The 27,456-nt window shown below is 43.5% G+C and overlaps 1 protein-coding gene across 1 annotated transcript in view; it reads right to left on the reverse strand.

The window, feature by feature from the left end:
* Positions 1 to 27,456, reverse strand: part of snphb (syntaphilin b) — a 42,653-nt gene that overhangs the window by 14,498 nt on the left and 699 nt on the right. Inside the window, exons 2-3 of the mRNA XM_048241234.1 lie at positions 12,252 to 12,427; positions 1,938 to 2,054 (exon numbers count right to left, since the gene is read on the reverse strand). Of these exons, the coding sequence (XP_048097191.1) occupies positions 1,938 to 2,054; positions 12,252 to 12,295 (161 nt within the window). The 5' untranslated portion in view covers positions 12,296 to 12,427. The remainder of the gene's footprint in view (positions 1 to 1,937; positions 2,055 to 12,251; positions 12,428 to 27,456) is intronic.

Here is a 27,456-nt window from a genome sequence, read left to right on the forward strand (position 1 = left end):
TAAACATGCTCACGGACACAACGCATACACCTGAAACTAGACGGGTCAGTCCACCAGTATCACTGCAAACACTAAAAGAAGCCCAGCATTTCAAAACACACCTGAAAGCAAACAAGCAGGATGCATGAACATGATAAAGGTGACTCCTCCACCATGTAGCGTATCCATGGTGATTAACAGCCCAAAACACTTACAGACATCAAAAGAAAAACATCAACAAAGCCATGGTTCCTTTTCATCAGCTGAAAAAGCAGAGAGCATGCAGACCAGCATAATTAAAGAATGAATGTGCTGAAATATGATCCTTGTCCGCAGTAACTGAGGTAGTAAATGGTAGCCTGTCACTCAGGGTTCAATCTGTCCACCAGAACATTTGCCCTTCAGATCTGACCGCAGTGTCAGGGGATGGCCCGGGCGATGTAAACACCACATCCTCACTCCTGACAATACGCACACACTCGTCACACTTCTGATGATATGCACACACTCCTGACGATACTCACACACTTCTGACAACACACACACACACTCCTGATGATACGCACACACTCCTGACAACACACACACACTCCTGATGATACGCACACACTCCTGACGATACACACACTTCTGACAATACAGTACATGCTCACTCCTGACGATACTCACACACTTCTGACAACACACACACACTCCTGATGATACGCACACACTCCTGACGACACACACACACACTTCTGACAATACATGCTCACTCCTGACGATACTCACACACTTCTGACAATACATGCTCACTCCTGACGACACACACAGCCGGGCTTCAGACTAACTTGGTGCATTGGTTGCACTGGTGCGTCTAACTATGTTATTTAGCTGGTGCGCCTAACTTGCACCAGCACAAAATGTAGGTGCACCCACTGGTGTGCCTAACTTTGTCATTTAGGTGGTGCACCAGAACAAAATGTAGGTTTTTCATTGCCTGCCTTTAACGTCACAATTCCAAGGTCCCATTTTTTTATCGCTCTCCGCATACATTCTGTGTCTAAGCTGTTGTCAGAACATGGACCGGGAATGACAAGATTGATTTGATTTGGGGGCCCCCACCATCTTGACACCATCAGTTATATGGAATATTGTGTGATCATTCAGGGACGATCCTAGTCTCTGCTGGACCCTCCACTCCCACTAAAAAACGATGGCTTATGCCATATGTTTCTGTTTCATATTTTGGAGTTCATAAACGTTATATTTTGTCATATTTATAGTATTTTTTGATCTGCATACCTAGAAGGAACTCTCTCCAGATGTAAAAGTTCGCCAATAGGCTACATAGTTTATTTGGGAAATGTCATTAAACCCAGCGGTAGGCCTAAATGAACTAGGTAGGTTAGCAGCAACACAAACTTGAGAGGTGCAATACTTAACAGCATCACTTAAGTGCAGTGAGACATGGCTGATAGTTAATCACATGACAGCTGCAGGTTGAAAGCTGCGTGTGTGTGTGTGTGTGAGGAGAAAACACACATAGGCTACAGGAAGCAGAAGAAATAAGAAATACGTATCTTATTGCAAAACAAGACTATCATTCTTAAAATGATCGCCTACCGTAGCCTAAATTGAGGTATTGTGACGTTTCTAATTTCAGGGTATTGCGATACTTTTCTAGTCAAACACTAGTCAAAGGAGAACCAACGCGTAGTTTGTGGAGAGACAGCAGATGCAACGAAAGTCTACAGTAGGCGCTCACCCTTATGACGTTAGGTGCACCAGTGCGAACCAGGAAAGAAATGTAGTTGCACCCTTGCGAGCCTGCACAGGCAAAATCCCACTCCGGTCCCAGAGGGGCAGTGTTCCTCAGTGGAGAGACAGAACCCAGAGATGACGCTGAGGCAGGACGTGTGGAGGATGAAAGGATGAGACAAAGGAAGAACGAAGAAAGAAAGCAATGAGGTGCTGACCGGCAGTGGCGCTCAGGAGAGTTGTGTGCCAGATATCCTTGCGTGGGCCGCATGGACACCATATAGCCCGTCTCCATGGGAATGTAGTCTAGCTCTATAAACCTGCAATAGTCAAAACTGACCACAAAAAAAACACACTGTTACAGACAGTGATGGCAGAGTGAACACCTGCATTAGGACAAGGCTAGCTTTGTGTCTGTGTAAGAGTAGGCTAGCTTTGTGTCTGTGTAAGAGCAGGCTAGCTTTGTGTCTGTGTAAGAGTAGGCTAGCTTTGTGTCTGTGTGTCTGTGTAAGAGCAGGCTAGCTTTGTGTCTGTGTAAGAGTAGGCTAGCTTTGTGTCTGTGTAAGAGTAGGCTAGCTTTGTGTCTGTGTAAGAGTAGGCTAGCTTTGTGTCTGTGTAAGAGTAGGCTAGCTTTGTGTCTGTGTAAGAGTAGGCTAGCTTTGTGTCTGTGTAAGAGTAGGCTAGCTTTGTATCTGTGTAAGAGCAGACTAGCTTTGTGTCTGTGTAAGAGCAGGCTAGCTTTGTGTCTGTGTCTGTGTAAGAGCAGGCTAGCTTTGTGTCTGTGTAAGAGCAGGCTAGCTTTGTGTCTGTGTAAGAGCAGGCTAGCTTTGTGTCTGTGTGTCTGTGTAAGAGCAGGCTAGCTTTGTGTCTGTGTAAGAGCAGGCTAGCTTTGTGTCTGTGTCTGTGTAAGAGCAGGCTAGCTTTGTGTCTGTGAGTCTGTGTAAGAGCAGGCTAGCTTTGTGTCTGTGTAAGAGCAGGCTAGCTTTGTGTCTGTGTAAGAGCAGGCTAGCTTTGTGTCTGTGTAAGAGTAGGCTAGCTTTGTGTCTTTGTGTGTGGGCGGTGGTAGTGTAGTGGTTAAGGAGCTGGGCTAGCGTGCAGTAGCCTGAAAGTTGTCGGTTCAATTCCCGGCTTCCACCGTTGTGCCCTTGAGCAAGACACTTAACCCCAAGTTGCTCCGGGGACAATGTGATCCCTTGTAATATAGCTGACATATGTAAGTCACTTTGGTCAAGAAGTGTCTGCTAAATGTCATGTAATGTAATGTGTCTGTGTAAGAGTAGGCTAGCTTTGTGTCTGTGTAAGAGCAGGCTAGCTTTGTGTCTGTGTAAGAGTAGGCTAGCTTTGTGTCTGTGTGAGAGCAGGCTAGCTTTGTGTCTGTGTAAGAGTAGGCTAGCTTTGTGTAAGAGCAGGCTAGCTTTGTGTCTGTGTAAGAGCAGGCTAGCTTTGTGTCTGTGTAAGAGCAGGCTAGCTTTGTGTCTGTGTAAGAGCAGGCTAGCTTTGTGTCTGTGTAAGAGTAGGCTAGCTTTGTGTCTGTGTGAGAGCAGGCTAGCTTTGTGTCTGTGTAAGAGTAGGCTAGCTTTGTGTAAGAGCAGGCTAGCTTTGTGTCTGTGTAAGAGCAGGCTAGCTTTGTGTCTGTGTAAGAGCAGGCTAGCTTTGTGTCTGTGTAAGAGCAGGCTAGCTTTGTGTCTGTGTAAGAGAGTCCGTAAAAGGCTAGCTTTGTGTCTGTGTGAGAGCAGGCTAGCTTTGTGTCTGTGTAAGAGTAGGCTAGCTTTGTGTAAGAGCAGGCTAGCTTTGTGTCTGTGTAAGAGCAGGCTAGCTTTGTGTCTGTGTAAGAGCAGGCTAGCTTTGTGTCTGTGTAAGAGCAGGCTAGCTTTGTGTCTGTGTAGGCTAGCTTTGTGTCTGTGTAAGAGCAGGCTAGCTTTGTGTCTGTGTAAGAGTAGGCTAGCTTTGTGTCTGTGTAAGAGTAGGCTAGCTTTGTGTCTGTGTAAGAGCAGGCTAGCTTTGTGTCTGTGTAAGAGTAGGCTAGCTTTGTGTCTGTGTAGGCTAGCTTTGTGTCTGTGTAAGAGCAGGCTAGCTTTGTGTTTTTTATGCAGCCCTTGCCCCCCCCCCCCCATTACTCTTACACAGACACAAAGCTAGCCTACTCTTAGTCTAGTGTTAATTTTGTCACCTATTTTTAATTTAGTCTTAGTCTTGTGACGAAATGTCCTTTTTAGTCTTTGTCATATTTAGTCATTCAAATATCATTTTTGTTAGTCAAGTTTTAGTCGACTAAAAGTCTCGTCATGGGCTCTAAGTTATGTTATGCGGTTTCTAAGCTAAAACATTTTTTGTCACATACAGCAAACGCAAAATCAGCAAATCTTCTCAAGATCTGCTAGCTGGCTGTGCCCTGAATACACTGCAAAAAAGAGGTTTCTGTGGACAGCCCAGGCTCAAAAACAAACAAACAACAACAAAAACAGCCTGGTCCAGCTAGTGGAGTATTTCACAGAGGCAGAATTAAGAAATCCAAGATAAGTGATAAAGCAATAAAGCGTTGTCTGGTCATCCTAGCACCCCTGAAAAACAAAATCCCTGAAAAACAATAGCACCCCTGAAAAACAAAATCCCTGAAACTGCTCATGGCTACCTTACCTCTTAGTTAGAATGAAGCAGCACAGAGTCCAACTATCAAGGGAAAGGTGAAGCTCATAATCCTTCAGAAAAAGAAATGCTAAGGCAGAATTTCGGAGGACAAATCTAAAATCAGTTCTCATCTTTCATTACACAGTGTCCCCTGGCAGATGAGTATGGAGGCTCTATGAGGTTGTGCTGATACACAAACACAGTCCTGCTTAGTGCTAACTTCAGTGCAACTTTAACTGTGGTCTTCCTCCAGCATAAAGCTTTCAAGCACATTGTGAGTGTCATGACAGTCAGAGAAATGCATTTGCATCTAAATCTGATCACGCTAAATCTGTGCCAAAGAAAACGCAGTGAGGAGTGTCTAGCCAGAGAGACCTCATCAGACAGTCAAGTCCCTCATGCAATGCCTCTGCTGGCTTTAGCTGCCTTAAGCCAGGCTTATGTATAGTGATAATATTTAATCATGGCATGCCATTCAGCTCTTTATTTTCATTCACTGCCTCATTTGGAAATGTCACAATCACAGTCCATCAAATATAATCTGTCTCTGAAATCAGCCTTGATAAGACCAGGGACTCCTTTATAGTTTAGTTCATAACCTGCAGTCAACTAAACAGTCAAGACTATCAAATGTGGAAAAAAACATCATGTCTATGGCTACTAAGGTGGGAAAAAGCCAAGACAGAAAACGTCATAACATGAAACAAAGCAATTACATACAAAATATAGAGAAAAGAAAGATGAAGAGAGAGAGAGCAGCAAGAGCAGCAAAAGCCGTTAAGGGGAGGAAGGGTCACTCTAGTAGCCTCAAGAGCAGCAAAAGCATGCCGTTAAGGGGAGGAACGGTCACTCTAGTAGCCTCAAGAGCAGCAAAAGCATGCCGTTAAGGGGAGGAACGGTCACTCTAGTAGCCTCAAGAGCAGCAAAAGCATGCCGTTAAGGGGAGGAACGGTCACTCTAGTAGCCTAAAGAGCAGCAAAAGCATGCCTGTTAAGGGGAGGAACGGTCACTCTAGTAGCCTCAAAATCATATGGGAGTACAGGACCCGAACAAGCCAACAGGAGAGAGAGCAGCCAATAGCAGCCAGGCTTCCAGTGTGTCTTGCAGTGGCGTGAGTGTGCTGTGGGGTGAGTGTGCAGTGGGGTGAGTGTGGCCTTGCAGTGGGGGTGAGTGTGCAGTGGGGTGAGTGTGGCCTTGCAATGGGGTGAGTGTACAGTGTGTAGTGGGATGAGTGTGCAGTGGGGTGAGTGGGTGTGTAGTGGGGTGAGTGTGCAGTGGGGTGAGTGTGTAGTGGGCTGAGTGTGTAGTGGGCTGAGTGGGTGTGCAGTGGGGTGAGTGTGTAGTGGGGTGAGAGTGCAGTGGGGTGGGTGTGTAGTGGGGTGAGTGTGTGTGTAGTGGGGTGAGTGTGTAGTGGGCTGAGTGTGTAGTGGGCTGAGTGTGCAGTGGGGTGAGTGGGTGTGCAGTGGGGTGAGTGTGTAGTGGGGTGAGTGTGCAGTGGGGTGGGTGTGTAGTGGGGTGAGTGTGTAGTGGGGTGTGTGTGTGTAGTGGGGTGAGTGTGTAGTGGGGTGGGTGTGTAGTGGGGTGGGTGTGTAGTGGGGTGAGTGTGTAGTGTGCAGAGGCGGTGGGATGAGGCTACAGCCCATAATAACACTACTGCTATTGAATGGGGGCATATGGTGGAGACACAGCATCAGGGAGTCACATGACAACATGAATACTCTAAACAAGAATCAAATGAGGCAAGGATGCTTTTCGCTCTTTTTGGCAGTCAGATCTCAATGGCTGCTGCTGGAATGCTGAGAGTTTAGTTGGAGTGACTGTATCCACTAAATGCAGAAGAATGCTCTGTATGGAAACCACATCTGCCCCAGTGATTCTTAGTCCAGGGCCATGACTGACTGGTGCATGGTGCTGTTGACCGGAGCCATGAATGACTGGTGCTGTTGACCGGAGCCATTGTGGGCCGTCAGCACACCCCGTGCAGCGCAGAGCTGATGTGTGTGTGTGTGTGTGTGTGTGGGGGGGGGAGTAAACAGAGCTGTGTCTCACGCTGGGAGGGGGGGGGATGGATGGGGCAGACGCAGGTGCTGACTGAGCTGCGGACTGAGCTGCGGACTGAGCCAACAGCATTTGCTGCAGACGCCGTTTGGGCTGCAGAGACTTCAGCGGGTTGAACCTGAGAAGAGAACCAGAGAGAGAACCAGAGAAAACCAGCCAGAGCTGTGCCCCAAGGCAGAACCAGAGAGGGAACCAGAGAGAGAACCAGAGCTGTGCCCCAAGGTAGAACCAGAGAGGGAACCAGAGAGAGAACCAGAGAGAACCAGAGCTGTGCCCCAAGGTCCATGTGCAGTCTGCACTGCTCCGTGACATGGACTAGAGTTAGAGGAACACAGCTACTCCATTTACTGAAGCACTTGTGGTGCTGCTTATACCATACCAGAATATGTTTATCTCTAGTCATTTGTTTTCAGAACAGTAAGTCACACTGGAGAATTAGCTTCTTCCACCTAAAATCTTATTCTTAACAACATAACCTACTGCTTTTCGGTTGTGGTATGTACAACATTTCGGTTGTGGTATGTGCATATGTTGAATTCACTGCACTAAGTTCAAATGCACAAGGCAGTAATCAATTTATTATGCTATAATCTATTGGATGGATATATTGGTATGTTCTATACCGATTATTTTTAGTGTGTCACAAAATAAATTGTGGAAAGAACCCAAAGGCAACCATTTTGTCATAGCTCAGATGAAAGCATCAAGCTGAAGCAGGTAAGCATTTGTGAAGAAACGTAAAGCCTGGTGTTCTCATTTCTGAAGGCACCAGAGAAACAGCCAGTCCCACTCCCTCTCAGCCCTTGCAATGTGTTTTGGCTGAGTATCAGACTGTGTTCATAGACAGCGGTTAGGCTATCAGAAGTTTTCCTGAACCCATACAATGCTTTTCTTTACAGAAACAGGGCTGGTTTTAATGCAGTGCCACCTGAGGTCCAAAAGATCACGGCCATCCAATATTGTTTTTAAGCTCTGTCCCTTTTTTGGAAAGATTTCTCTGGATTCTCTGGAACAGTGAACATTCTGGAGAGCAGGGGGCAACTCTAGTCAAAACAAACACATTAAACACCTGGGTTTCAGCTTCATTACAAACACATTAAACACCTGGCTTTCAGCTTCATTACAAACACATTAAACATCTGGGTTTCAGATTCATTACAAACACATTAAACACCTGGGTTTCAGCTTTATTATAAACACATTAAACACTTAGGTTTCAGCTTCATTACAAACAAACACATTAAACACCTGGCCTTTAGCTTCATTAGAAACACATTAAACACCTGGCTTTCAGCTTCATTAGAAACACATTAAACATCTGGCCTTCAGCTTCATTACAAACACATTAAACACTTGGGTCTCAGCTTCATTACAAACACATTAAACATCTGGGTTATAGCTTCATTAGAAACACATTAAACATCTGGCCTTCAGCTTAGAAACACAACATCTGATGTTAAATGCAACATCATCATCTAATGCATTAACATCATCTTCATCTACTGCATCTACATCATCTTCATCTACAATCACATGAATAGTGATGTGCCATCAATTGCAGAATACATCACAACTAAAAGGATCAGATCTCTTGGAGATTTATCATCACCACTAAAAGGATCAGATCTCTTGGAGATTTATCATCACCACTAAAAGGATCAGATCTCTTGGAGATGTATCATCACAACTAAAAGGATCAGATCTCTTGGAGATTTATCATCACCACTAAAAGGATCAGATCTCTTGGAGATGTATCATCACAACTAAAAGGATCAGATCTCTTGGAGATTTATCATCACCACTAAAAGGATCAGATCTCTTGGAGATGTATCATCACAACTAAAAGGATCAGATCTCTTGGAGATTTCCCAAATGGCTACTGAGAGGGGCGGCCATAAACAAGAAAAACTTAATTGCATGAATGTCCCTCTAACTGCTGATACAACCATGACCTGTGAGAAATGGGTTTCTACTTCTAGAGGCGATGTCCATGGCCTCCCCCAGCAGAGTTACCCAGGCTAACAACGGGGCAAAATCAAGCTTGTCCACACAGGGAGGGAAATGGATGTAGATAGAGAAGCTGACACAGAGAGGTGATAGTTAGTGTTCGTGTACACAGAGGCCACTGCAGAGAGGTGATAGTTAGTGTTCGTGTACACAGAGGCCACTGCAGAGAGGTGATAGTTAGTGTTCGTGTACACAGAGGCCACTGCAGAGAGGTGATAGTTAGTGTTCGTGTACACAGCTGCACAAGAGAGGTGATAGTTAGTGTTCGTGTACATAGCTGCACAAGAGAGGTGATAGTTAGTGTTCGTGTACACCAGAGATGTTCACAAGTCAAGTCCAAGTCAAGTCTTAAGTCTTTGAGCTCGAGTCCAAGTCAAGTCTCAAGTCTTTGAGGGCAAGGTCAAGTCAAGTCTCAAGTCTTTTGTCACGAGTCCAAGTCAAGTCTCAAGTCTTTGGCCATCTGATTTCTCCCTAACACTGTATTGTTAAATCTTGTGTAGCTACCATCCATACAGTACAGTCTCAAAATCAGTTGTAGCCCTGCTGAAAAAAACAGCTAGAAACCAGCTTATGCTGGTAGCTGGTTTTAGCTGGTCTTTGCTGGTTTTCTTCCAGCTCTTGCTGGTCTTTGCTGGTGTAGCTGGTTGGACCACCAGCTGGATATGCTGGCGTGACCATCTGAGGAAGCTGGTCATGCTGGTTTGACCAGCCTGTCATGTGAGATACAGCTGGTGCAAGATGGTCATGCTGGTGACCAGCCTGTCAAGCTTGACATTGTTGGTGTAAGATGGTCATGCTGGTTTGACCAACATAAGCTGGCACGGCCAGTTAAACCAGCAGTGTAGACCAGCAACACCCACTAAAATGACCAGCTTGAGGTGGTACGACAAGCAAAAACAGCTGAATTACCATCGTTAGGTGGGTAAACCAGCTGAAGGTATGTTTTCGCAAGAGATTTGCTGGTCTAGCTGGTCAACCATCATAGGGTGGTCAAACAAGCTGGTCAACCAGCAAACCACCTTTAGCTGGTCAGGCTGGTTTTTTCAGCAGGGAGGATAATTTCATGGGGTTCCTGCCTGCTCTGCAATCTGATGAAACACAAATTAAGAACTCTGTTTATTTTGCTTGCCACTCATAAAATCTGCATGATACAACTGACATATGTGTAGTGTTTTGGGGGGAAATGATTCTAACACTGCAATGTGCAAGCTTGGAATTTCATAATGTTAGGGGCAAGGTCACTTGGCCTTCAGTTGGGCATATTTGGCGGGGAGCAGAAGGGCCACACATCAGGGCACCAAGGCCAAACTTAACTATACAGTATTCTACATAAAAATGATCAAAGTTGTATTTAGCCTATTCACAGCAGTAGACCTGCATCACTATGAAACATGACAAAAACATGAAACATGACATATTACATAGAATATGATCAAAATCATCTGATTTGAATATTTGTAGATATCTAGGCTATATTTAACATTTATTTTCTATTTGGCCGGTTATGAAATCATGTATTGAACAATTTAAGCATAGCCTAGCTTTAAGAAACTCAAGTAGCCTACATGCATGCTTAACATTTGTGATCATTGGCTACTTTGACAAACTCTTAGTCAGCTGTATATCCTCTGATTTTATTGACAGATATCTAGGCGATATTTGTAACATTTGTTTTGAATTTGGCCTGTTATGAAATAATGTACTGAACAATTTAAACACACTGTGACTGAAATTTAAAGGAATTATCCGGAGTAAAATGCACTTTAGATCAATTTACGGATGATTGGGAAGTATCATACGTGGAGTTGACATCCAAATCATGTCATTCGGATGTGTTTTGAGAAAGTTCGATGTTACCGCTTTTAGTCAAAACATCGTTAAGCGTGGAAGTGAGAAGGGCATATTATTTAAAGCTGCTACAAAAACGCTATTTTTATACCTCTTCTACAGTTCCAAACAACATTACACTTTACGGGTAGTGAGTAGAGGGTCCCTAAAGCCAAACCCGGCATCCCGAGGTCTTTATGTGGTCGGATAGAGAGTCCAGAATGAATTTCATCAAGACAGTACCTTCCCGGAAATGTTGGCATCTTTGCTGCCATCTTTAGGGGAAAGGCCGTAGGAGTCGATTGCCAAGTGCTCTGGAAATTCACAATTTCGTTTTTTGTGAATTGTGAATTTCCAGAGCACACTTAATATGCCCTTCTCACTTCCACGCTAGCGATGTTTTGACAAAAAACGGTAACATCGAACTTTCTCAAAACACATCCGAATGACATGATTTGGATGTCAACTCAAATTCAAAACTGGATTACACTGGAATGGTAGCCTGACGAGTGTCTAGATTTCTAGGCTACTGGAATATGATAAAAGGCTGCTTCGCGAGTAGTTCAACAGAAAAGAATGGGTGAATTTGGACTTTCTTTCTTGCCTGCGCTGTCACTTTCTCCACTGCGTAAAAGACTAAATTAATTTGCACTGTGGATGCTAAGATTATTTTGACAGGCTATAGGCTAAATAAAAATTGATATTAGTCGGATGCAAAGCAGAATATTGAAAAAAGGGGGCACCAAGGCCACATTGACCTGCGAACCTCCGATTTTCAAAGGAGCATCACGGACAATGCAAGGGGCAATGACGGCCATGGCTGTCGTGGCTGCCGTGAAATTCCAACCCTGGCAACTTCGATCATATTTTTTTCTGAAATAAAATGTGGGCAGCCAAGAGTGGATGTGAAACTGCTTTAATGGAGTTAGCTTAATTTTCTTTACATCCAGAACTTACATTGGGTCTCCAATTTAGAACATTGTATAGTCTAATGCTAATACATCCCTCTAGCCCTCGGACCTTGTGAAATATTAACCTAAGTCTGTCACATCATATGGCCAACTATAAATATGCAATCTTCCTGTTCCCAGCATTAGCATAACACTTGATTGTTGATGCGAGTCACCTGTGACGATAAATTGTATGCTAAGTTTAACATCTCTTTCACATCAGTAAGTGACTGACCTGTCTGGGTGCGTTTTGAGATGGCTGATGAAATTTGACATTGTTGAGCCGGCATCATTATCCTATTGTTATACACCTTCGCTTATTTTCACTGTGCAAGTTATTGTAACCAAAAGTAGCCTAATGACAAAAAACGCAAAACTCCGGGAGGACTTGGTGTCGCCATGGTCAATGCATGTTTGATCTGTGAGTGCGCGCACATAGCGCATGTACGTTCCACATTATGGCAAACAAAGGGGACAGCTCGCCATACTGTACGTTTCACCAACGTATATGCACCAATAAAATTAAATAGAAATACATGAATACATTTACATTTAAAAAAGCAATAATTGCATGAAATACAGGTTGTTCACGAGTCTCGAAGCTCGAGTCCGAGTCAAGTCTGAAGTCTTTGATGTGGAGTCGGAAGTCAAGTCTGAAGTCACTGTTGGTGCGACTCGAGTCCGAGTCTCAGACTCGAGTCCCCATATCTGGTGTACACAGCTGCACAAGAGAGGTGATAGTTAGTGTTTAGTTAGTGTTCGTCTACACAGCTGCACAAGAGAGGTGATAGTTAGTGTTCGTCTACACAGCTGCACAAGAGAGGTGATAGTTAGTGTTCGTCTACACAGCTGCACAAGAGAGGTGATAGTTAGTGTTCGTCTACACAGGTACACAAGAGCTGGTGGCATGACCCACATTCTCGGTTCCCTGAAATGCTTATTAGTGTATGAGACAGTCAGACATCTGAATTCGAAACGATTGTTTACTTAAAATAAACTTCAATTTGACATTTTTCTGACATTTTGTCAGTTATTTTATTTTATTTTATTTGTTTTGTTTACCTGTGTGAGCCTGCAGCAGATCTCTTACTGACAGGAGCAGACATGAAGGCAGCCGGCCTGTTGTCCAACTTGGCCTTTCAAAATGGCGACCCGCTCACTCTCTCTCCTCTCCCCTTTTCCTCGTCACTCTGCGTCTCCTCTCTCTCTCGTCTACTCTCGCCTCGGCTTCAGCCACCCTGAAAAGAGAAACACACAAACACACACTGCAGTCAATGTCCAGATGGACACAAACACAAACACACACTGCAGTCAATGTGCAGAGGAACAGTCCGTGTCTTCTACTCGGATGAAACACAATGCAATCCAGGCACACAACCACCTCACAAGATCACACAGCCACCTCTCAAGATCACAACCACCTCACAAGATCACACAGCCACCTCACAATATCACACAACCACCTCACAAGATCACACAACCACCTCACAAGATCACACAATACCACACAACCACCTCACAATATCATACAACCACCTACAGTAACAAGATCACACAGCCACCTCACAATATCATACAACCACCTCACAACCACCTCACAATATCATACAACCACCTCACAAGATCACACAATACCACACAACCACCTCACAATATCATACAACCACCTAACAAGATCACACAGTCACCTCACAAGATCACAATATCACACAACCACCAAGGGACGGATCATGGCTTGTGCCAAGTGGTTTGCACAGGGGCCCTGAGCCAATGGGGGCCCTCAGATTAAAAAAAAAAAATTGCCATGAATTTAGGATAGATTATGCCCGGTGCTTCTGTCTATTAATTTGCGGCACAACTGAATGGTGTTATGGAACCGCGGACCGAAAGAAAAATAAACTAAATGTTTTCCTGATCAATAAATACTTCTTAATTCATAAAATGTAGAGGCATAACATTAGGTGGAATAGGCTAGGAGTGCTCATTCAATGTGTATGCGTGTTTGCCTACATTTATTTCACTCGTGTCGCTGGAGTGAGTGCATAATGTGGGCTGCAAAGAAATTAATTAGGGAGATAATCTGCATCTCGATTTACCAAACGCTATAGTTTTGCTAACATCTCCACTGTTAACGTGAAATATGTCTCCATGCAAGGTAGTGTCACACAGCAGTGAAGTGAAAACCTTATCATGCAGGTAGCCAATGTTCATGTTCAATGTTCATGAGTCAGACAGAAAACGGGCCCTGCTTGCTCTGTTAAAGTTTGTATGCCCCTTCCAAACTGCATTAAAAGGGTGTATTTTAAATTTCAAAATTTTCACGGGGGAGACACCCCCGAACCCCCAGTAATATGATCAGCACCACCTCTCACAAAATACTGTCAACGTCCCTGCTACCGGTCCGTCAGAAATGTGACAACTGTTGTCCGGTCCGTTTAATGAAAAATGTTTGGAACCCCTGTTGTAGATTGTTTGGACAGCAAAGGGAGATTACAGCCTAATAATACAGTTTTTTCTGAATGCTTAAACACAACTGTGATTCTTATAGCACAATTTCTAAAACTATTAATACTTATAGCAAAACCACTCACTGAGTTCGCAAAACTAAAAGCACAAACACTGCTTTGCACTCAGTTTGCAATTTTGTAACACACATTTTGCACAACTGTAGTCACAATTCACTGCACAGCACTGTTTTTGCGGAAATGTAAACACAACTCACTGTTTTACACTCAATTTCCAAATGATCAACACACTCCTGGCAAATCATACACATTTTTGGCTATTATTTACACTATTTTGCCAACTCTCTGGCACACTTTCTCATGTGAAAACTGTTTTAGATAATTAGTTCACTTTGCAATCAGCCTAAGCACTATAAATAAGCCACAGGTAATGTACAATGGAGGGAGCAGGAAGAGTGAGAAGAGAAAGAAATAGCCCTTTTACAGACAAAAAAAAACAGTCTACATGTGGGTAGAGTTGGCAAGATATTGTCATGTCAGGCCTGGATACGTCATTCCAGAATATATTTTTCCCGGTGCCTTGGACTAGGACATTGCATGTGATGTACACGGAGATTTTGAGAGAGACGACCCGATGTAGACCGATTTGTTTTGTCTCAGTAAAATTGCTATTTTGTGTTTTGACTTGGAAACACACACTTGTGTTTGTTTTGATGTGTGTAAATAAACACCAATACTTTGGATCCCTGTATGTTTACAGAACTATGACAAAAGTATGACCTCAAACTGACACAGTCTACCTTGTGCACAGAGAAAGCAAAAGCCAGATGTGTTTTTTATTCAGACCATCAGTGTGTTGTTGGCACATTGTGTGCTTATTATTGTGATGGCTTGTGTTTACCATTTGATCCGAAAACATAATTTTTACGAAGGTGTGAAGAGTTAAGCAAGGTGTGTTAGCTTTTGCAAGACAATGTTTTGCTGATTGGGTGAAAGGTTTTCCTATTTGTAGATATATACATAATATGATATGATATAATGTACTACATTTTTATTGTGTGAAATTGTGCACCAGCCTACACAGCGGCAGCAAAGAGTTAGAATTTTCTGGATAAAATGCCAGAAAATAGTTTATGTTTAGTTTTGTTCTGTTTACAACCTCACGGTTGGAATGGTTTCAAAATAAAAAGCAGTTTCAGGAAAAGACCAAAAAAAAGTAAACAACATAAGGAATGTACGGAGCCTCTAAGGGGACATGAGCAAAAAAAAAAAATCTAGTTTAGTTTCATGTGCTCACGCAAAACTTTCCTGCCCTCACTCAAAACTTTCATGTGCTCACTCAAAAATGTCATGTACTCACTCGAAAATGTCATGTACTCACTCGAAAATGTCATGTCCTCACTCGAAAGTGTCATGTACTCACTCAAAACCTTCATGTGCGCGCATGAAAAGGTTTTGTGTGAGCACTTGAAAGTTTCGTGTGAGCACATGAAAAGTAGGCTTGATGCTTTGTAGGTTCTACATGGGAGAGCAATGCATGGAATCAAAACAAGGCCATAAATATAAGCTCAGGCAGGCACAGAACCGAGACTGACTGCAGAGCAGACGGAGAAATGGCTCAAGCACAAGTACAGCTGTGAGCAGAATAATAACATCCTCACTTGAGATGGTGAACAGCGTGTTAGGACCCTGCACTTGAGATGGTGTTAGGACCCTGCACTTAAGATGGTGAACAGCGTGTTAGGATCCTGCACTTGAGATGGTGTTAGGACCCTGCACTTGAGATGGTGTTAGGACCCTGCACTTGAGATGGTGTTAGGACCCTGCTGTGTGGTCAGACCCTCTAACGGATAAATGTGATCAGGCACCAGGCCAGGAGCCAGCCCCCCACTGACCCCCAGCCTCCCACACACACGCACGCAGACGCACACACACATGCATACACACACGCACACACACACACATGCATATACACACACACACACACACACACACACACATACGAGGAATACAGGTCAATACAGGTTGGAGGTCGACCTTCTGACCACGTGGTGCAGGGACAACAACCTCCTGCTGAGCGTCCAGCAAGACCAAGGAGATTGTTGTTGACTTCCGTGGGGAGTCACACCCAACACCTGCCACTGACCATCGACGGTTGCTGTGGTGGAGAGAGTGAGCAGCACCAAATTCCTGGGGGTGCACATCAGTGAAGACCTCTCCTGGACCACCAACACTGCATCACTGGCGAAAAGCTCAGGCGCCCGCCTGTACTTCCTGAAACTCAGGCGCAGCAAGTGCTCCACCAGCCATCATGACCACATTCTACCGAGGCACCATTGAGAGCATCCTCTCCAGCTGTATCGCTGTGTGGGGAAGCTGCACTGAATACAACAGGAAAGCCCTGCAGCGCATAGTGAACACAGCTGGAAGGATTATTGGTGCTTCACTCCCCCCTCCCTGAAGGACATTTACATCACCCACCTCACCCGCAAGTCGACCAAAATTGTGAGTGATGCAAGTCACCCCGCTCACAATTTGTTTGATCTACTGCCCTCTGGGAAGAGGTACAGAAGCCTGCGCTCCCGCACCACCAGACTCACCAACAGCTTCATACACCAGGCTGTTAGGATGCTAAACTCTCTTCCACCTCCACCCTCAGCTACATAACATCCTGGACTTTGGACCCACAATGGCTGCCTTGCACTACTCCACTTGCACACTTTGCAACTTGTTGTTGTTGTCCTGTTGTCCTGAAAACACTTCTGAACACACTTCTGCTGCTCTTACATAACTTGCACCACTATGCCACTTGCTTACTTAGGGCAAACAGAACTACCTCAGCCATTTATTGGCCTGACTTTTGCACCATTATATTGACTGTCTACTGTATGCACAATTGCACATTTTCAACTCAATTTGCAGCTCTTATTTTCTTCATTGTATGTGCCTTCTTATTTTTACTTTTTATATTGTTTACTTGAATGTTATGTTTGTCTGTGGACCTAATTGGTAAAATATGTCTTGTCTCCAACGTGGGATAGTAGGAAACGTAATTTCGATCTCTTTGTAGGTCTTGACATGTGAAGTTGACAATAAAGCAGACTTTGACTTTGACACACACACACACACACACACACATATTCTGTGTCATATCTCGCCTCTTGCGAACTCTGCAAGCCCCCTCCCCTCACTCGACAACCGCACAGAGATTCTGTAATGTGCGTGTATGTTGTTCACACATAGGTCAGTATAAGGTCCGCAGGTTAGCATCATATCTGAATCATCCGAAGGGTAGAACCTCCATTTGACAAACCTCCTCATGTACTCCGGAGGTTTTATCTGAAAGTCCTTAGAGAGAGAGAGAGAGAGAGAGAGAGAGAGAGAGAGACAGACACACACACACACACACACACACACACACACACACACACACACACACACAGAGAGAGCTAGACACACACATACACAGAGACACACACGCACACAGAGAGAGAGAGAGCTAGACCTAGACACACACACACACAGAGAGAGAGAGAGAGAGAGCTAGAGCTAGACACACAAACACAGAGAGGCACAAAAGGGCACACACGCACACACACACACACACACACACACACACACAGGTTCATGTCATTCTCATGACATAAGCATGTCCACTCCCACACCCAGTTGTCCCGCCCCTTTGCAGATACAGACACGCCAGGTCACCTTGCTAATGTCAATCACACACACACACACAAGCACATACACACATGCACACAGCCTAGGAAGTGTCCTTATTGCTTAGTTGTGTTTTTATATCATATACTTTAATTACTCTTTCTGCTGTTAAAGAATGTGTTTGTGTTGTCTGTATGCTGCTGAGACCTTGAATTTACCCTGGGGATCAATAAAGTATCTATCTATCTATCTATCTATCTATCTATCTATCTATCTTATCTATCTATCTAACTAAATTGTATCCATACATGTTGTATGTGCATAAATGTTCATGTATGTGTGTGTGTGTGTGTGCATGCAGCAAGGCTCACTCACGACTCACAGCTCTAAGGAGACATACTGCGAGTCATTGTACGCGCACACTCACACACACACGCACGCACACACACACACACACACGCACACACTCACACCCACACAGTGAGTCAGAACGCCACAGGAGCAAAGTCTGTGTCCTCCAGCACAAAGTCATACACACACTCCAGACCCAGACGGATAATAACACACACACACACGCACGCATACACACACACACACACGCATACACACGCACGCATACACACGCACGCATACACACACACACACACGCATACACGCACACACACGCATTAACACACACACACACACACACACACACACACACACACGTCTGGCCTCGTTTTTTTCCTCCGGGTAAGAGGGCACTTGTTTGAAGTTTAAAATCATTAAAGAGACACCAGGCAAGCCTGATGCTTTTTCTCTACGAAACTCCCCCGGGGCACAAAGTAACACTTTTTGGCTTTGGCTAAATATTTCTAAAATCATTTGAGTTTCACTAGTCCCATGTTTTAAAGGGACACCAGGCAAGCCTGATGCTTTTTCTCTAGTCACATGTTTTAAAGGGACACCAGGCAAGCCTGATGCTTTTTCTCTAGTCACATGTTTTAAAAGGGACACCAGGCAAGCCTGATGCTTTTTCACTAGTCACATGTTTTAAAGGGACACCAGGCAAGCCTGATGCTTTTTCACTAGTCCCATGTTTTAAAGGGACACCAGGCTCGCTCCACCGTTGGTATAGAATGATAATGTTACCATAAACAACTCATGGGAACATTAACAGACCCTAACTTTAAAGGGACACCAGGCAAGCCTGATGCTTTTTCACTAGTCACATGTTTTAAAGGGACACCAGGCAAGCCTGATGCTTTTTCACTAGTCCCATGTTTTAAAGGGACACCAGGCAAGCCTGATGCTTTACCAGGCAAGCCTGATGCTTTTTCACTAGTCCCATGTTTTAAAGGGACACCAGGCAAGCCTGATGCTTTTTCACTAGTCCCATGTTTTAAAGGGACACCAGGCAAGCCTGATGCTTTTTCACTAGTCCCATGTTTTAAAGGGACACTAGGCAACTCATGGGAACATTAACAGACCCTAACTTTAAAGGGACACTAGGCAAGCCTGATGCTTTTTCACTAGTCCCATGTTTTAAAGGGACACTAGGCAACTCATGGGAACATTAACAGACCCTAACTTTAAAGGGACACTAGGCAAGCCTGATGCTTTTTCACTAGTCCAATGTTTTAAAGGGACACTAGGCAACTCATGGGAACATTAACAGACCCTAACTTTAAAGGGACACTAGGCAAGCCTGATGCTTTTTCACTAGTCCAATGTTTTAAAGGGACACTAGGCAACTCATGGGAACATTAACAGACCCTAACTTTAAAGGGACACTAGGCAACTCATGGGAACATTAACAGACCTTAACTTTAAAGGAACACTAGGCGCCTGATGCTTTTTCTCTACGAAACTCCCCCTCGCTCGCTTTTTTCCTTTTTGTTTGTATATTCCATCAAGGGTTTTCGCTGCTTCTTCGCCGGCTCTGCCATTATACACACGTTTGCAACAATCGCATTTCGTTAGCCTGCCTCTGTGCTGTGGATGCAGGATGTAAACTGATCCTGCTTCGATCGGCGGAGTGCGTTACACTGAACTTTTACCAAAGCGGGATATTCTTCCTACAGGCAGTAGGGGCGGGCGAGAGAGCCTTCATTCGCCCTGTAATGAGTCATTTAACCATAAAACGACTTACGAAGATGAGTAATTAACACGAAAACGTTGCCTGGTGTCCCTTTAAACTTTCAACCAATCACTAACAACCGGCGTTTCGTCACAGAGAAGCCCCTAGCAAGCAAGTGAACATCATATAATTTATCCCAATGGGAAAGACAGCTAGCAGTCACACACCTTTCATCAGCGTGGCCTACTGGTTAGCACTTCGAACTTGTAACCGGAGGGTTGCCGGTTTGAACCCCGACCAGTGTTGTATAAAGTACTAGAAAGCAATACTTGAGTAAAAGTACAAGTATCGTACTAGAAAAAGACTTTGGTAGAAGTGAAAGTTACCTTTTAGAATATTACTTAAGTAAAAGTCTTAAAGTATCTGATATATACTGTACTTAAGTATCAAAAGTAATTTCCTGATATTTAATGTATTTGAAGTAAAAGTAAAAAGTAAAAAGCAAGCGGTTTTATTTTGAACTTTTGTGAACTTTATTTTGGCTTTCTTATACTGTAGTAAAGCATATTCAGGGTTCCCATATCTTCTTAATCTCACTCATCAAATCAAAATCACATTCTTTTCTAGGACTCTTAAGTTCAAAGAACAAACAGCATATTTTTAGAGCTGACATCAAAGAAAAATACAGAAACAGAAATGCCACTTTTGTATGAACTTCAGGTAAAAATGAAAAATTAATAACTTATTTCTTTCAAAATAAAAATGACCTGCTGGTAGGGAGAACATTTTGGTCATGTGGTATGAGCATTTCTAGGGCTTACTCCCCAGGTCACCATCTCACTCTCACACACCCACAGGCCACCTATGTCCAGCAGCTACTAATATGCCAGTCATAGTTGAAACTGAAAAGGTATCTGTTCATCTTCAAAAGAAGCTGGTTTTCTAAGTTGACAGAATTCAGTGCCCGGGAGTTTCAGGCCATAGGCCGGCCAACGTTTTCCATAGTGGTGGAAATTAGATAAATGAAGCAACATTTCAGCTCTTACTATCCTGTAGTTTTTATTAGTACCATGGTTCAACAAATGTGTACAGTAAAGGTTATATAATTATTCACTTCAACTGAGAAGTTAACAAAAAATATTCCACAAGTTAACAAAAACAGAAAGAAAGAAAGAAAGCCTTTGAAATGTAGCCTATCCCACGCTTCCACAAAGAGGCATATTGAACTAATATTTAGGCTACATGTTTTTTGCATGGGTAGGCTATATTGTTGTTTGGTGATTTAACCTACTCCTTTACTACGCCCTCTTCTGAGCAAACAAGGCATATTTATCATGTAGGGTAATTGCTCTTTCTTACATTAAATAACTTTAATTTATCCTCTCTACTTGTCCCTGTAGTCATGGCCTCCTCATCACTAATTTCGGGCTCATTATTTTCAGTGGTCGACTGGTTGATCTGCTGCTCGGTCTCTCCTGGCCTCTTTCTACCATCCATCCTTCCTGACGGTTGTGTCTACTGTAGGGCCGGCTCGGCTATCCGTATCTGAGAAAACTTTTTGGAAAAGACGGGCTATATGGACCCAACCAACTCTTTTTGGGAGGGGAGAACTCCCTCACGTAGGCTACAACCCATGCAGAGGCATTGCATTGGTGTCATGCACAGAATGCGGAGCGTGTCCTACTGAAAAGATAGACTAACGTGTCAATATTTTTTTCCTCGACCGGCCCAAAAGTGAAGCGGCTACCGGGAATTTTCCCGATTCTCTTGATTACCCACCCCGGGCCTGATTCAGTCTTACTATTCTTGGACTGAAGACAAGTTCTGCGATGCTAAATAGCCTTTCACAGGCCGCGGAGGCAGGTAGCGGAGTGTTCAGCTTCACAGAAAGCTGCCAATGTACAGAAACATTTCTTGCAAATACGGCCACAGTTGTATGACGTTATATTTCACCACTACCCTGTTCACCGAGTTCACCACCATCGTCGGGGTGGTCGTCTATGATAACGGGAGGTCCTCCAGTCCTCCAGCTCGTGCTTCATGGCGGTTTCAGTTGTGCGTCCTCCTCCTTTAGCAACAAACAAGCACTGAAATAGAGCGTGCAGCGTGCGGAGCGTGCGTAATGCAATCTAGGAGCAGTGATTCACCAAACCTCCCTTATTGCAGTCGCACACATTTCTTCTAATTGTATGTTTTAGTAACGAGTAACGAAGATGCTTAGTGGAAATATAACGGAGTAAAAGTATACATTTTATCTAGGAAATGTAGTAGAGTAAAAGTGAAAGTTGACATAAATTTAAATACCGAAGTAAAGTACAGATACGTGAAATTTCTACTTAAAGGAACACGCCACCCAATGTCAGTAGTAATATATGTTCTTACCTTAACTTTCACAAGTTGAGTCATACCTCTCCCGTGTCGGTACGTGCACTCAACCGCTCTGGTGCACGGCACGACTGTGTTAGCATATTGCTATGCTAGCGGGCTCAGACGTAGCTAGACGTAGAAGTAATCAAAAACATCCACGTTTTCCCGACTTAAATACAGTTGCACGAGTAGTTGATAAAAATGTCTACGGTCACACAACATGAAACGTGGCGATTTTCCAAGGAATAAACAGGAGAACTACAATGTGTGGCGCAATAGCACTGGGAGTACTTCGACCTAGCGTAGTAATATTAATTAACACCTAATTGTAGATCTTATCCACCACAGAGTTTAGAATCCATGCTTGATCGACCCCTCAGCCTCCCCCTCCCCTCTGAGCGAGAGAGAGGCACACACACACTAGAGATGCGCTGATGGGCTATTATTTCAACCATAACTGCATAGCAAAACTTATCATCCATCAGCAGCAAAGTTTTTTTTAACAATTTTCAAAACTGTACCCGCCCACCATCCGCTGGTTGTTTTAATGTAGGCTATATGGGTGATGCAGCGCTGCTGACGTGAGGCTAGAAAGCCCTTTCTTGTTCTAGAAAGACTGATCCAATGCAGCAAATATATTAAAAGGCTAAAGTCGTACATTGGCTATGTTGTAGACCAGTGATGCGTCCAAACTCACCCATTCTTCTCAGTTGATATACTCACAATCGCTAAGCCTACTCATCACACAGACACATGTATAGCCTACTACTGTATAGTTAACTTTGGCCTTGGTGCCCTGACATGTGGCCTTTGTGCCCCCCACCAAATATGCCCAACTGAAGGCCAAGTGGCCTTGCCCCTAAAATGGTGAAATTCCAAGCCTGGGCCTAACTGTTGATTATTAATTGGGGTGATATTAAATCATGAATATGAAAACTGACATGTTTTTATGGTCTTGGTCTCGACTCGGTCTCGACTCCTAAAGGACTCGGTCTCGACTCGGACTTGCTTCCTCAAAGACTCGGTCTTGACTCGGACTCGACTGTATTTGAAAACCAACTGACTCGGTCTCGACTCGGTCTCGACCCTTCAAAGACTTGGTCTTGTCTCGGACTCGGCATAGACGGTCTCGTCCCCATCACTATTGTAGACTATCCCCAGAATATCAGCAGCAAACTCAGTCTCTGTCTCGCAAAACAGTCTCCAAAAAAAACACACATCGGCCTGTTGCCTATTCTGCCAGCTTGTGACAATATATCGTCCAAAATGCTTGATTGCATTGCATTCAGCTAGCTAAATTTTCATGTCCCACATCAGCATTTTTGTTCAGTGAATCTTTTGTAAATTGCTTTACAATTACCGTAACATAAGTATATTAGAGAAATTGTGAGTAACTCAGGGATGGACGAGTTATTCAGCCTAACTGTAATTTCTGAAATTTGAATTGTAATGCGTTATCTGACTTTGTTACCCAATTGTTACGGCCCCTGAAATTCCTACCTGTGTTTTCCGATTTATGTGACAGTTTTCCCTGGGGAACCGTAACACCAATACAGTAACTAAATTACAGTAACTTTGTAATTCACTACCCCCAACACTGATAGTAGGTTACCTGGTTTTGTTTATTTCCTGTCGCAGTAGTTCGACAAAGCTGCAGCCTCGAAGGCTTTCGTCAAACTACCGTACTCGCTCCACCAGTGAAACACGTGACTAAAAGGAGCTTTGTCATTGGCTGAGGGTGAAGCCCTGAACTTTGAAACTTTAAAACTCACAGAAAAAAGTAGTAAAGTTTACGATGCAGTCGGCTCGTAAAATTAAATGAGAATCGAAGTCATTTACAAATTAAATGGTGCACAAGGGTTAATCGAGATCACGATTTTATAACGATTTATTGTGCAGGCCTACCCTGGAACACTTCAGGCTAAACCAACTACGTTAATGTATGAGCAAATAAGGACATTAAAGGCATACTATGCCAGATTTTCAATCTGATGGTAAACAAACTTGTAATAAGCGAATCGTGCTACACAGATTAAATACTAGGCATAAATTGAATTGAAAGCCATTGCATTTCAGATAATTTTATTTCAAACACTTTGGGACTTATGGGAGACAATAGGCTATTATGTTGATACTAATTTATTTTATGACCACCTACACCTAGACAATAATTTGGAGTGAACTCTTTTAATATAAGAACGTAGGCTATAGATAGTTTTGAATATATGCCAAAGTTGTTTTTGAGTTTATACTATTTATTCATTCACTCGTTTTGTTCAAGCATATACTGTATAGTCTAGATGTGTTCAAGAGGGAAGCCAATCAAACTCGCAATTGATTTCAAACCATTAGCATTGTTATTTTAAATGTAGGCCTATGCTTTCATTATTCTCCAATTTCTGTAGGCAATCTATTTTTTTCTCTCGAAGTTAAATTTGATGACTTTCGATGAAAATCCTGTAGATGGCGCTTGCCTATCGAACAGAAATCGTCTAGTATTGTCTTAATTTTATGACATATATCGTCTTTTCGTCAATCTACTGTTTTGGTCTACTTTTCTACCTCGTGCACGAGCAGAGATGAAGCTGAACTAAACCTCACTTGAATAAACGAGGCCAAGATGCCGCTAACTTGAGTTAATGGAACGGCTTCAGCCCCAAGTGAAAGTCTACGCTAGTTCAAGCCAGGCTATTTCTGTTAAGCGCAGCCTTCATTAGCGAGGTTGATGGAATATCCCCCAGGACAGACGAGGAAATGACTAAATGTGATCAATTATCTGAGAACATGAATCAGACTCTGCATCAAGTACCTGTAACAACAATGTGACATGTCACTATTAACACCTGGGTGGGCATGTGGGCATGGCTGGGTGAGTGGGCATGTGGGCATGGCTGGGTGGGTATGTGGGCATGGCTGGGTGAGTGGGTATGTGGGCATGGCTGGGTGAGTGGGTATGTGGGCATGGCTGGGTGGGTATGTGGGCATGGCTGGGTGAGTGGGTATGTGGGCATGGCTGGGTGGGTATGTGGGCATGGCTGGGTGGGTATGTGGGCATGGCTGGGTGAGTGGGTGTGTGGGCATGGCTGGGTGGGTATGTGGGCATGGCTGGGTGGTAGTGCTGGGCGGCATGACCAAAAATGTATATCACGGTATTTTTATACCGTGATATACATCAATATATTTTTTATACGGTTTCACGGTATATGACAGTATTTTTTTTTCATGCATAATCAGATGTTCAGCATTTTCTACAGGTTGAGAGAGGAATTGCTGCAGTACATTGACTAAGGATGGTCTATTTTACTGTCATGATGTAGGATAACTCCACACTAGTGGTAATGCAGTTTTGCATGGCCCCAGAAAATGATGCTGTTTACATAGAGCCACTCATGATTCTAATGAAGAATCTAAACAGAATGCAAAGACTATTGCAGTCAAAATACAGAACTTTTACTGTGCAAATTTCACAAACATCTTGTATAAAACCAATACAAAAAGTAGTGCAACTTGCAATAATTATACTTTTTTGAAAATTATACAATTTAAAATAAAACCTCTCTGCTAATATGCTTACTCTGACAAATAGGCCTATTAGAAACATGCCTTATTGTTATTGTGTGGTTTGCATGACGTTAGTGGTAGGCTAACGTTAACATCATGTGGATGTGGATGTCTTGTTAGCCTGCCATGAGCTTCGGTTCGGTTCGCTAGGCAAAACATTAACAAAAAAGTTTGTTTTGGTGCACCGATGACGGTCAGGCTCATTTCTAACTAGCCAGCTAGTATTGCTCAGTTCATGTCTATAACATGCTTCACTTGCTACCTGGATAATTTCAGCGAATATTCTTAAGGTGAGATGAATGATAAGATCATTAAACATCACTGTGTTCGGTGGGTTGCTAACTAACGACATCACCTACTAGCCAGCTAGTTACAACTGTTGAAAAATCTCAATAGAATTTCCGTGACGGTAAATCCCTTTCAATCCAGTATCCCTTAACGTTTTTCCTTAACTAAAGAAACAATTTAAGGTATTCTGTGCAACACCCTTAAATAAACCCCTTACCTAAGGAGAAAGTAAGCCTTAAGGGTCATACTTCAGGGGGAAAACTTAAGGTGTTTTGTGTTAACCCTCACTACGCCTCGCAGTCGCACCATGCGTGCGTGTGAAAAAAGTCCCGTCGGAAACACTGTCGCGCGTGCAGCGTTCTAAACGTTGTGTAATCAAATACACCGGTATGGCGGTATATTAAAAATTCACATCATAGCGAAAATATACACCGGTATACGGTGTGAACCGGTATACCGCCCAGCACTACTGGGTGGGTATGTGGGCATGGCTGGGTGGGCATTGGGTCCAGGTGCCCACGGGTACTCAGGTTCGGGGCCCTCGGTCATTTCCCGATCTCGCCCCATCTTTCTCTCCCACTAATTGTCCTCTCTGATTAGTATAAAATGCTATATTACACTAAATGGCTTTTTTACTTTAATCACTAGAAGTGGATGGAGAAATATAAACTCTTTATATATCTGTTATCTTATAATGATAATTAGGAAAAAATATTGCACCGTTTTAAAACACCTATAAGTTATATGTTTTTAGTTATTGCACTGCCTTAAAACATTTAAGTGTTTTAAATTGATTTAGTTTAGTTCACATGCATCCTTATGATGCTGTTATGATTGACATGCATCCTTATGATGCTGTTTCGAATCACATACATCCTTATGATGCCGTTTTGATTGACATGCATCCTTATGATGCTGTTTGGATTCACATGCATCCAGACATGCAGAGTCGCCCGAGTTAAAGTTTAAAACTGACCACAGAGGAACGGAGAGAAGCTCATGTCACAATTTCGGAATGCGCCATCTGACCTGAGGGTCAAGCTATGTCATGTTTTAGGCCATGTGTTAACTGTCACATCCTGATTGTATGATATAAAAGAAGCTTGCCTGCAGAACATGTCAGAGCTTGGGTACGAACCATTGCTTTGTCTCATTCTCTCTCTTTGCAAAGATAATACAATTGTATTGTTCTTTTGGACCACTGGCTCCTGTCTTTTTTGCGTCAAAGCGTACAAAATTATCTAACAATGGCTTTTTCACTTCAATCACTAGAAGTGGATGTCCACAGCCATAGAGTGTAACACACAGCCTGTACACTAAACACTAGGAGTGGATGTCCACACACCGCCTTTATCCTTCTATATGCCCCTGTAAAGACACAGAGGGACACATTGATATCACACTCATGCTGATCACAATGCTAGCGGCAGCAGCCTGGGCGAGGTGTGAGCATTGGACAGGAAGGATGTTACCATGGAGACGGGTCATTTAACCACTACAGTCTACTCATAAGCAGCACATGAGCTGCGATTGGCTTGCTGCGCGTGTGCATGGGAAGTGGTCACCCTGAGTGAAAATGCTACATCGCAATAAATGGACCTACTGCTGATGCTGTAGCATAGCTCAAGTAGCCTACTATGTTTTAAAATGATGAGCGACCACAGGCATCGTCAGCCATTCGTCCATACTGAGCGAAAATACATTTGCAAAAGGATACAACATATTTTGGCGGTTGTCACATGACTTAACCATTAATGTGTTGCAGCTTTAACTAAGTTCATGACAAACGAATTGTCTATATGAAATACCTTTATCCTGCAAGGTCAAAAATGCAAAACACCTGTCAACCTAGTGATCGGCGTCATGA

Source organism: Alosa alosa, chromosome 4 (assembly GCF_017589495.1).
Source record: "Alosa alosa isolate M-15738 ecotype Scorff River chromosome 4, AALO_Geno_1.1, whole genome shotgun sequence".
NCBI lineage: Eukaryota > Metazoa > Chordata > Actinopteri > Clupeiformes > Clupeidae > Alosa > Alosa alosa.